Source organism: Bufo bufo, chromosome 6 (genome assembly GCF_905171765.1).
Source record: "Bufo bufo chromosome 6, aBufBuf1.1, whole genome shotgun sequence".
NCBI classification, from domain to species: domain Eukaryota; kingdom Metazoa; phylum Chordata; class Amphibia; order Anura; family Bufonidae; genus Bufo; species Bufo bufo.
In genome coordinates, this window is record NC_053394.1 from 84888459 (window position 1) to 84900618 (window position 12160).

Consider the following 12160-nt stretch of genomic DNA (forward strand, 5'->3'; position numbering starts at 1 on the left):
CTTGATCACAAGATAGGGCTCCCGGGTGATTTTGGGATTGTGTTCACGAGGCTATAGAAAAAATATGGAGAATTATCAGAGCCTCAGATATCACAACTATTTATAATATAATATTTGTAATTTACATAGTCATATCATTAAGACAAAAATTTAGAAAATTGCTGATGATAATTTGCTGACATGACAGAAAGTCTGATTTTAGACCATATTGAGCAGCCTGGTGATGATATTGGGTGAAAGGACTTTCTGCTAAGTGGTTTTTGAGTAATGAAATGAATACGTTTGGGAAGCGCTGCCTTAACATTATGGTCGTATAACTCAAACTGAACAATCTCCCAATTTTACCCTGCATTGTACTTACCAGGGTGAACACGTTGTTATAGGTGTCCTCCAGCCTCGCGTACCATTCAAAAGTACAGTCCAGAATTAGTTCTTCATATTCTGTGATTTTTATATTTATCTCTAGAAAAACAGGAAAATGAAAGAAGATATTATAGAAGTAATTGTGTAGATATTCTGTCCTACATTTAGGGGTTGTCTCAATAACACGTCTCCTTCTATAAGACCTAATAGGAAATACGGCCATCATAGAGGAGACTGATAGCAACTGGTTATATTCTGCTATCTCCTCACCTCCACAGTTTACAGTCTCTGCCAGGAGAGACTTGTGATCTTTACATGGAGAGCAGGACCGTCCAGTTTTCAGATCTGAGAAAAGAAGAAAGAAATGAAATGTGAGCCGAGCATTAAAGACATTTATAATATTAGAATAAATATGATAATCATGTGCTGGTATCTATCACCCCTCTGTCACCTGCACATGGACAGGATACTGTACAGGCTGCCACAAATCACCCTTCTAGCCTGCTTATGGACTGAATCATATTAATGTAAATATCCTCCTGCTTTGGGAAGTCTGGTGTATACCAGTGACTGGTATATTTAGTGTACGGTGAGGATTTGGGGTCCTATATATTTACTAATGTACTATATGAATGTAGATATAAGAATAGAAACTTCTACTTTACCGAAACATCTGTTGGAGGTGCACAGGCAGCTGCATCTCTCCAAGTAGTCTGTGAAAAGAGGAGACATCATATAATAGTCAGCGAGTGCTGTGTAAAGTGCCTATGTAGTGCTGCTCACCTCTGTATAATAGGCACAGTACCAACAGTTTACACACACTAGTAGGAAAGGTCCATTGGCATGCATTATATAGTGTAATTCTAGTTACTCTGGCCTATGATAAAAATCTTATACTGTACCTTGATTTTTTGGAGGGCCCCCGGCGCAGACAACCTTCTCCTCGGCGCAGGTCTGACAGTTGATGTAGGTTTGCACCATTAATCCTGGGGAAATGCACTTGTGTTATAACCGTCCAATCTTATAGATAATAATAATAATGATGACAAGAAGCTGAATCTGGTATAAAATGTACTTACCACAGCTGTCTGCACCTGAGGAATGGAGAAGAAAGAAGACATTACTGACCGTTCTCATTGTCAGACTCAGAAACCTCTAATCTCTGGGTCTCCTTATTATTACATGATGTCAGTGCCTCTGTGTTCGTCACTTTGTTTTCTAGATTTCCATTGACAGAAATCTCTGAGCCGCCCCAGAACGGTCCGGGCCTCTATAGAACGCAGCAGCTCCTAGTGCAAACATTCCTGGCAGCCAATCAGGTGCTGGCTTTCATATGTCCAGTACAGGGTAGGAGATAACAGCAGTGATCTGATTGGTGGCTGTGGGGATCTCTAGTTTGGGTCTACATTACTATTACTACAAGAGGCCTGTGTGTGTAATACATTTATATGTCATATTATAGCAGGTGTTATATCTAGAAGAACTCACCTTGTTTATTTGGACACCTCCCTAAAAGTGAGAAATGAAGAAAAGCAGAATTACTAATAGAGAACAATAGAGAACAGAAATCCCCTGTATATGAGGGCTCTATCTATAACCCTGCAATAATACAAAAGAAAACTGCACGCATAGCAATTCCCAGTATAGAACATTTTATTACAATCGCTCCCTCCTGTCACTAGGCTGTAGGGAAAGGAAAACAAGTTGAAAACATCCTCTCTGACAACCTACCAGACACGTAGAAGATAAGTACAATGGTAGACAGAAGAAGATTCCACTTACGTTGGTTTGAGTCCTGGACGATAACCTTGAGCTTTTCTTTGAGTCGCTGGAAATGGAGTCCAATGATGTGAAGAAGCTGGATCTCTAAGATATATAAAGAGGAGAAGAATGAGAGTCCGATCCCCTCATCTATCAGTCTGAGCCCCCAACACACTAATTCCTATTAATAAGAGAAGTAGAATTTCCACCTACGTATAAAATATTGTACTTACCCTTAAAATCTATATCCTGGATGACGTCCACAGATTTTTTATATTCAGACGCAATTTCGGATATAGCATATTTATCTGGAAGGAAAATAATGGTACAATAATTATCTATCTATCTATAGATTATATGAAATTAAGATAATAGTAATAATATAAGTACCCAGTATGCCGACTTCATCCTCAAGGTAGTTCAGGACTTTTTTCTCGGTGACTTTGGCAAACCGCTTGATGTTGACATAGGCTTCTATTGAGTCAATGTCATCGACTTGGCTTTTGATAAAGGTGTTGAATTCTTCCATAGCCATTTTCCCTCTGGAGTCGCATGGTATGCAACAGAGAGACTGTCCGATGAAGACAGATGTTACGAGCAGTAGAAGCCACATGGTCTGGATAGAACCAGACATCTTTAGTAAAATCGCTTCCTGTAGCAAATAATCACTAAGGACGCAAGAGAGCAGAACTATGTCCCACTGAGAAGACAACAGCACTGCACAGGTTACAGCATCAGGCGCCGGTTAAGAGACAATGTCTTTATGACATCATCAGAATATGCAAATGAGGCTCTGAAACAAGCAATTGGATTGGTGGAAAATGGGATTATGACATCATATGCAAATAATTCTCTGGAACGTGAGATGTTTGAGGGAGTAAATAAGTATGTTCACTTAAAAAACTTTTTTTTTAAGCCACAACTAATACATATCATGACATTCTTTACAGAATATAAATATCAGGCATGGGTAACAGAACATGTACCACCCGTATATTCCACTGTATGATGTTATCGGAATTTGAAAATGAGGCTCTGAAACACAAAAGTTATTGGATTAGTGGAAAATGTAATTGTGTCATCATTATATGAAATATGCAAGTTATGTTCTGCTAGTGTTGGGCAATATACCGGTATCCACAATATAATGCAGTATTAAAAAACGGCAATATGACGATATCATCGTTTCTTAAGTATCGTGGTATTTAATGACATCATAGGGGTGGCCGCTTCCATTATAGGTAGGTATGGAAGACCTATAATGAAAGCTGGTGGTTAAGGACTGACTCACGTGGTCTTCTCTTAATCTTGAGGCTGGCAAACGTCAGAACGTAGCTGTCTGTGTCTCAGCGACATCACCTAGCATATGGGCGCCGCGGCTGACTTCACAGCAACTGCCAGTGTGGAGCTAGGCTGATGCTCTGCCTCACTCCTGTGTCCTGCTGCCAGGCTGCTGAGTGGGGCCATCATCTGTCAGTCAATGCCAGGGGCCTTCTAGCTGCTGCCCTCAGCTTCAGCCTGCCTCACTTGTCCACCCAGGCCCTCAGCTGCCCTGGACTGATGGTGGTACATGCTGCCCAAGTAATATATTGTATATTCAGGGGCGTAGCAAGAAATGACTGGGCCCCATAGCAAAAAAAAAATTATGGGCCCCCTCCCGGATCTCCCACCCCCACATACCTCTCAGACCTCGCCGCCACATCCGCAGGTCCTCATGCACTTACGACGGTTACGTGTAGGACTGAGCACAGACAGTTGGTCACTGGCAACGCATTTGTGCCAGTGTAGGAAATGTATGACTCTAAATGTCTGTGTATTTAAGTAGGACTAGTCAGAACTGCCACCCAGACTGCGGGACCACTCCAGGGGTCAAGTCCTGAGAAAAAAGTGTGGGAACTCCCTCAAGATCCACTGCCACCCCTCCCCCCTCAGAAAATTCAGTGCAACATAAAACATAAACAAAAACTGGAATTTGCACTATACTGTATGTCTGTTCAGACATAATTCGTCTCTTTCATATTATAAGCTCCCCTTATATATAATTTACTTACAGTTCTGAAGACTCAGGGGTGCTGACAGGCTTGGCCTCACGGGTGCTGGCAGGCTTGGCCTCACGGGTGCTGGCAGGCTTGGCCTCAGGGGTGCTGGCAGGCTTGGCCTCAGGGGTGCTGGCAGGCTTGGCCTCAGGGGTGCTGGCTGGCTTGGCCTCAGGGGTGCTTTGCAGGCTTGGCCTGAGGGGTGCTGGCTGGCTTGGCCTGAGGGGTGCTGGCTGGCTTGGCCGGGCAGAAGGAGTGTGGGAGACTGTGAGGCCTTTTTTCTCCAAGCTGCTCCGGAAAAAAAATATTTTTCATTATACCTCAGGTCAGACCACCAATCAGACCCCCAATGTTAATCAGACCTCAGCTAACAGCCCCAATAAGATCCCCAATGCGAATAAGACTCCAATAAGACCTCAGATAACACCTCAGCTCAGACCCCAATATGAATGACCCCCAATCAGACCTCAGATAAGAGCCCCATGCCTTATAACAGCCCCCAGTAGCCTTATAGCAGCCCCCAGTAGCCCCATAGCAGCCCCCAGTAGCCTCTCCATCAGCCCCCAGTGCCTCTCACCAGCCCCCAGTGCCTCTCGCCAGCCCCCAGTGCCTCTCCATTAGCCCCCAGTGCCTCTCACCAACCCCCAGTGCCTCTCACCAGCCCCCAGTGCCTCTCAATCAGTCCCCAGTGCCTCTCAATCAGTCCCCAGTGCCTCTCAATCAGCTCCCAGTGCCTCTCAATCAGCTCCCAGTGCCTCTCACCAGCAGCCCCCAGTCAATGCCTCTCCATCAGCCTCCAGTGCCTCTCAATCAGCCCCCAGTGCACCCTCCCCGGTATTAAAATCATTGGTGGGCAGTGCACCCTCCCCGGTTTTAAAATCATTGGTGGGCAGTGCGCCCTCCCCCCCTCCCCTGTATTAAAATCATTGGTGGGCAGTGCGCCCTCGCTGGTATTAAAATCATTGGTGGGCAGTGCGCCCCCTCCAGTATTATAATCACTGGTGGGCAGTGCAAGCCCTCCTCCCCAGCATTAAAATCATTAGTGGGCAGTGCGCCCTCCCCCCAGTAATAAAATCATTGGTGGGCAGTGCGCCCCCCCCAGTATTATAATCATTGGTGGGCAGTGCAAGCCCTCCCCCCAGTAATAAAATCATTGGTGGGCAGTGCGCCCCCTCCCAGTATTATAATCATTGGTGGGCAGTGCAAGCCCTCCCCCCCCCAGTATTATAATCATTGTGGGCAGTGCGCCCTCCCCCAACCCCCCCCCAACATTGGTGGCAGCGGCAGTTCCAATCGGAGTCCCAGCAGTGTAATGCTGGGGCTCCGATCGGTTACCATGGCAGCCAGGACGCTACTGAAGTCCTGGCTGCCATGGTCAGTTAGTCAGCAGAATACTTACTTGCGCGGTGGCCGCCGGGCGCTCCTTCTTCTTGTAACTTACAGGTCTGTGCGGCGCATTGCTTATGCTTATAGCAATGCGCCGCACAGAACTGTGATGAGTTACAAGAAGGAGGAGCGCCCGTCGGCGACAGCGCATGTAAGTATGCTGCAGAGTAACTGGCCATGGCAGCCAGGATTTCAGTAGCGTCCTGGCTGCCATTACACTGCTGGGACTCCGATCGGAACTGCTGCAACCAATGATGGGGGGGGGATCGGGGAGGGGGTAAGGCCGCATCCTCAGCAGGCGGACCGGGCCCAGTGGCGCTGCTATAGCAATGCTGCCCGCTGCCACATCTATCTCTCCTGGAGGGGGCCCCATAGGCCCCTCTGACTTAGGGGCCCGGTCGCAATTGCGACCCCTATAGCTACATCACTGTGTTTATTATGTATATGTACTGCAATGTGATGTTCCAATATCTGCACTGTATACTCGTGCATCACATTACTAGTACATCACATAACATGTTACATGTTATATATTACACATATAAGGCCACTGCATTTGCAGATATTGATGAGCTATATTCATGATGGGTCATCAATATCAGATCGGTGGGGGTCTGAATCTGATTAGCTGATTCATGCAGCCACTGCTCCAGAAATTATACTGTGTACGGAGCACAGCACAGCTCTGTGTATGGTATAGCGGCCATACATTTGCACTGAAGCTCAACTCCTATTTAAGGGAATGACAGCTGAATGTCATGGATGAGATTTGCAGATACCTGGAACTTATAAATAAACGAGCGACTGGCTTGATCCCACACTAAGGAGCTATTAGGTGAGCCCTAAAAAAATCCTAACAGCTCTCCCTGACTGCTATGCACATACAAGGGTCTCGATGGTAGACGATTGCATGCCCACGTACCTAAGCCTGTGTGACACCTGAAAACCCTATAATAGTGAGGGAGTCAGGGTCACCTAGATTCAAGCCAGCAAGCAAACACAATAAAGTAAAGGACTTATCTGAGCAAACAGCAGACGAAGCCTCCAGCAGTGAACACCTAATCTAGGAAGTAGTATAAACCGCAAAGTGAGGCAGTATGGGAGGGAATATAAAGGAAGACGATTATGTCTAAATAAGTGACACCTGGCAGAAGGAAAGTAGAAGAGAAAGTGAAACCAAAACAAAGAACATCATACAAGAGGCAGAGAAGAACGTCTGCCAGACCTTCTCACAGAAGTGGCGGTGACAGTAACCCTCCCTCTACAGGTGGACTCCGGACACTCAGAGCACACCTTCTCAGGATGAGACCTATGGAAAGCCCTAATGAGACGAGTGGCCTTAATGTCCGCCACTGGGACCCACATCCTCTCCTCAGGACCATAACCCTCCCAATGAACGAGGTACTGGAGAGAACCGCGGATAATGCGAGAATCCACAATCCTAGAGACCTGAAATTCAAGATTACCATCAACAATAAACGGAGGAGGAGGCAAAGAGGAGTTGGACATAAGGTTTTAATAGGGACTTGTGAAAAACATTATGGATCTTCCAAGTCTGAGGAAGTCGGAAGGCAACGGGATTGATGACGGACAAGATCTTGTAAGGCCCAATAAACTTAGGACCCAACTTCCAGGAGGGAGCCTTCAGTTTGATATTCTTTGTGGACAACCACACCAGATCACCCACATTCAGGTCCGGACCAGGCACACGTCTCTTATCCGCCACACGCTTATATCTCTCAGTCATCCTCTTCAGATTACCCTGAATCTTTTGCCAAATAAACGACAAAGACGAGGAAAATCTCTCCTCATCAGGTAAACCAGAAGACCCCTCTCCAGAGAATGTCCCAAACTGCGGATGAAACCCATATGCACCAAAAAATGTTGACTTATCAGAGGACTCCTGGTGATGGTTATTTAAACGGAGAATACAAATGTGATCGCACTCTATATCCAGCATTCTGCCCTGCCTCCATGCTGGATGAGACATTGGTGTACATTTTGGCCAAAGCGTAATAAGCCACTCACCACGTCAAGGTTGCCTCCATTTGAGTGGTCCCTAACGCTAGTTCCCACCTGTTCATGGGCCGCGACAGCCACACAAAATCCAGGGAATGCAGGTCAGCGTGCACGCCAAGCACACTCTGCTTTTAACCCCGTCCGGTGCCATTACAGCTTTCATTGGATCCAGGGATGCAAGTACCAACATGCACGCTGAGCCCACCATATACTTCTCCTGGAGCCAAATGGCCACTGGTAGGTTCTATATAAGCAGACTCAGTTTTATACTGACTTTAAAACCAGCCTCCAGGACAGATTGACTGGTCAGGTGTGCATGACTCAAAGGAGATCGCCACGCCTCCAATACATACTACAAAGGAAAATTTGGGGGAATTGAGTCAGCACAACCTGTATATAGGTGCAGACCACTATGTGGTCCTTGTCACATGCGATATTGAATGGTTATACACGTCTATATACCATGACCAGGGAGTGCGGGCATCTAGATCTTTTTTGACCATGTCAGATTATGATAATAGCATGATTGAATTTATTCTGGCATTGCTGGAATTTATGCTTACGCATAATTATTTTTTATTTAAGGACCGCCTCTTCCTACAGCTCCAGGGGACAGCTATGGGGGCATCTTGTGCCCCCTCATATGCCAACCTGTTCCTGGGGCTGTGGGAGAGAGAGATCTTCCAGGATACGCCTGGATACGATGCCGCACTCCTATGGTCTAGGTATATAGACGATGTGTTTTTTCTATGGCAGGACACTATTCCGGCCTTGGAAAACTTTTTGGCCTGTCTCAACAATAATACACGTAACATCAGACTCACTTGGAAATACAGTCTTACGAATGTCGAATTCTTGGACATAATGATCACTAAGGGACCTGACGGATATTTGTCCACTGATCTCTTTAGGAAGTCCACTGCCGTCAATGCCCTTCTCCACGCCTCCTCTGCTCACCATCCGAATACGATACAGGCAATACCTACAGGGCAATTTTTAAGAACCCGCAGGATCTGCTCCAGTGATAAGCAGTTCGAACAACAAGCAGGCGCTCTGACACAGCGATTCCTCGAAAGAGGTTATCAATACAATACTATACAGCGGGGCTACGAAAGAGCCAAAAAAACATCTAGAGACTCCTTGTTGGTGAGTAGAGTTCAGAAAAGGGATAACCGAGACACATGTGTGAGATTTATTACTCCCTTCAATACGAAATGGAGGTATATTCAGAATATTCTGAGGAGACACTGGCCGGTGTTGCACACAGATGGTGATTTGGCGGTATGCCTCCCCGCATATCCCCAGATCACTTGGAGGCGGTCACGCAATTTGCGTGACATCCTCACGAAGAGCCACTATGTCCCTAAACCTATGGGAGGTATCTTTGGTAGCAAGGGCCCCAAGTGGGGGTCTTTCTCCTGTGGATCGTGCGCCGCCTGCAGATACATGATCCGTTCCACCGCCTTCAGTGACTCCTCAGGTCGAAAAGACTTTAAGATTGTACACAACATTAATTGTAACACCGAGGCTGTGATATATTTGATCACTTGCCCATGTAATCTTTTTTATGTCGGTATGACAAAGAGAGCCCTGAAGATACGGGTTTTGGAACATGTTGGTAAGATCCGAGCAGCTGCAGAAATACCTGAAAGGGACTGGGAGTCACTGCAGGCGGTTCCACGACATTTTTGCAGGTTCCACGGGTCCGATCCAGGGGGATTGACGGTGAAGGGTATTGACAGAATCCATCTAGGGTCTAGAGGCGGTAATATTAAAGTAGCTCTACTCCGTAGAGAGACTAGGTGGATTGTCAACCTGGATACCGTCACTCCGTACGGCCTTAACGAATCTAATAGTTTTTCCTCCTTTCTATAAATATTGCGCGAATTTTATTCGTAGGGTATATATTTTTTCTTTTGTTTTATTATATTCCATTTGCTATAACATTGTTGTTTTCTTCTTTTTGAGATCATACCATCCATTTCTTTTTTTGTGTGGAATTGGCGATGATGGACAGAGTAACCAACTGGGATGACATGGTCGCCACAGGAGAGGATACTCGTCAAGATCTCCTAGCAACACACTTATATTACTCTACTCTAAGTGTATATACTTGGTGGTGCATCACGTTGGGCACCGATATTACATGTGTTGTAGATCTCTCTGGTATATTCCAATCAGTGAGACTCCTTGTTATGATATTGCTACTGTATATTGTGTGGAGACTCTTTAGATTTTTGATGTGTCCTGTGCCACATGGGTGGGGTTGCTTTGACCATAGCTTTCTTTGTAGGTTTGTGAGTGCCCCGGTCGACCCCGCATACGGCCCCTTGCCGTCGGCGGTGCCGCCCCGGTCACTCCTACCCCATATTTATGCCATTATTTACATTGCTACTCCTTGCTGCTTTCCGGTTTTGGGTGGTTTGGGGTCCCTCGGTCGACCCCGCCGGCGGCCTTTTGCCGCCGGTGGTGTCGCCCCGGTCACCCCTTCCTCTCCAGGACTTTGGGAATTATTTTGTTGTCCACGTTGGGTTGTGGGTTGGGTGTGCCTTGGGTGACCCCGGGGGCTGCCTTTTGCTGCCCGCGGTGCCACCTGTGGCGCCCCCACCCTCCACCCTTGTCATGGAGGATAACCACCTCTTAAGGGTCCTTATTATGTGGCTTTTTATACAGCATTATCCTTATTTTTATCAATATAATGGGAAGATTCCTTTCACCTTTATGAATTGTTGTTTTATCATGTTTATTATCTATGCATATATGATTTTTGTGTCCTTCCATCTTGTATACATGAATCTGTTTTGCAATTTGAGAGATCGCATCACCATGTATACCTCAGACCAAGACGGAGAGGGTCTCTTATTATGGGCTATATTGCATTATTGACCATCATGAGTACTCCCGATTTTATGTCTTTTGGACTATGGATGGTAATGACTTTATGCATATTATTGATAGTACTTTTTTCACACATATGATGCTTTTAGATAAAATGTTTTCTTATTCACTATGTAATTAGATCATTTGTATGATCCATATAATGATACTGCGGTTACATTTATATGGACCCCTAGTACATCACTTGCTTTCTAATTGATATGTCACTGTGTGGACAGGTCATGGAGTTATGTTATAGATAGCCATACCCATGACCATGCCCTCTTTCTAATTATTTATTTTTGCACAATTATATCCTCACGTTATGTTCACTGGCGGATTTCTCTTTGTTGATAGGATATTGTCTGTGTATGCGGGACCCAGTGTGGATGCAGCTGGTGTGCGTTCTGTGGCAGTGTCATAGTAACCGTGCGACTATGTCTATCCCCAGGTTCAGAGCCGTGGATTGCGGTTCACCTGCGTTCCACGGGGTCGCGGGGTGCGCATGCGCTGTGCGACGCCATCTCGACGCGCTCCGTGACGTCTGTAAGCGCCGCGCATGCGCGGTGCGCCGATGTGGACGCGCTGAGAGATGTCGCCGCATATCATGGGCCTTCCCGCGCCCGATGTGTGGTCCACAGATGTGCCGCATCCAGGTAATTCTCTTCTATCGTCCCACCCCCACTATACTCTATATATACCCTGCTCACTTATCACATAGTACCTCCTGACGAAGCCGCTGAGGTGAAACGCGCGTCGAGGTCTCGCGCTCAGGGCCTGTCATCCATCCCACCACCATGTCTTCAGGTACGTCCCGTCATTAGCACGGTTCCACACTATGTACAGGGCACCCCTGCATGTATCCACATTGGGTCCTCTGTACTTAGGCACACGTCAGTATATTTGATTCCAGCCAGCGATTCATATTAATTGTGTCATTATCATTGTCGGTCGTGGTGCCTATACCATTCCGTGTATGTTAGCTACGGCTTTTGGTTTACCATATCTGGTCTGTGGTACCTTGTGTACCATTCCCTTATTGGGGCGACCATTATATGCTATATCATTCTGGTTATCCCAGAGCCTCAGCTTTACCTTTTGGTTGTACCTATCCGTGCCCTACACTGCGCAGTTTATTGGTGGTGTTTTTGGTGTGACTGGCCTTGTGCTTCTCCGTGTACTGTATACCATCCTGTTGTTCTCCAATTTTTTATATTTTATAATAAATGATATTTTTGATACACCATTCCACTTGTTTGGTTTTCAGTTTACTCTGGATGTGGGACAAGTGGTAATTATAGCTGTCTAAGTTGACAGAGCTGCCTTTTTGTAGGTTATCAGTTTTATACTGACTTTAAAACCAGCCTCCAGGACAGATTGACTGGTCAGGTGTGCATGACTCAAAGGAGATCGCCACGCCTCCAATACATACTACAAAGGAAAATTTTGGGGAATTGAGTCAGCCCAACCTGTATATAGGTGCAGACTAGAGTTGAGCGAACACCTGGATGTTCGGGTTCGAGAAGTTCGGCCGACCCGAACTTCGTCCCGAACCCGAACCCTATTGAAGTCAATGGGGACCCGAACTTTTGGGCACTAAAAAGGCTGTAAAACAGCCCAGGAAAGAGCTAGAGGGCTGCAAAAGGCAGCAACATGTAGGTAAATCCCCTGCAAACAAATGTGGATAGGGAAATGAATTAAAATAAAAATAAAAAAAT

The 12160-nt window shown here is 46.1% G+C and overlaps 1 protein-coding gene across 1 annotated transcript; it reads right to left on the bottom strand.

The window, feature by feature from the left end:
- Positions 1 to 121: 121 nt before the first annotated feature.
- LOC121005541 lies at positions 122 to 2660 on the bottom strand. Its single transcript, XM_040438314.1, has 10 exons — positions 2515 to 2660; positions 2358 to 2432; positions 2146 to 2229; positions 1852 to 1872; positions 1443 to 1457; positions 1266 to 1349; positions 1029 to 1076; positions 634 to 708; positions 362 to 462; positions 122 to 175 (listed from the first exon to the last, which is right to left on the bottom strand). Exons 1-10 carry the CDS (start codon positions 2657 to 2659, stop codon positions 122 to 124), a joined length of 702 nt encoding a protein of 233 aa, XP_040294248.1. The 5' UTR covers position 2660.
- Positions 2661 to 12160: the final 9500 nt, after the last annotated feature.

Bases quoted from the DNA above. Each gene is read 5' to 3' on its own strand.
- LOC121005541 (XM_040438314.1), bottom strand. From the start codon at position 2,659: ATGGCTATGGAAGAATTCAACACCTTTATCAAAAGCCAAGTCGATGAC. The intron at 2,230-2,357 runs GTAAGTACAATA...TATATATCTTAG, and splicing joins CCAGGATATAGATTTTAAGG to AGATCCAGCTTCTTCACATC. The intron at 176-361 runs GTAAGTACAATG...CTGTCATGTCAG, and splicing joins ATAACAACGTGTTCACCCTG to CAAATTATCATCAGCAATTT.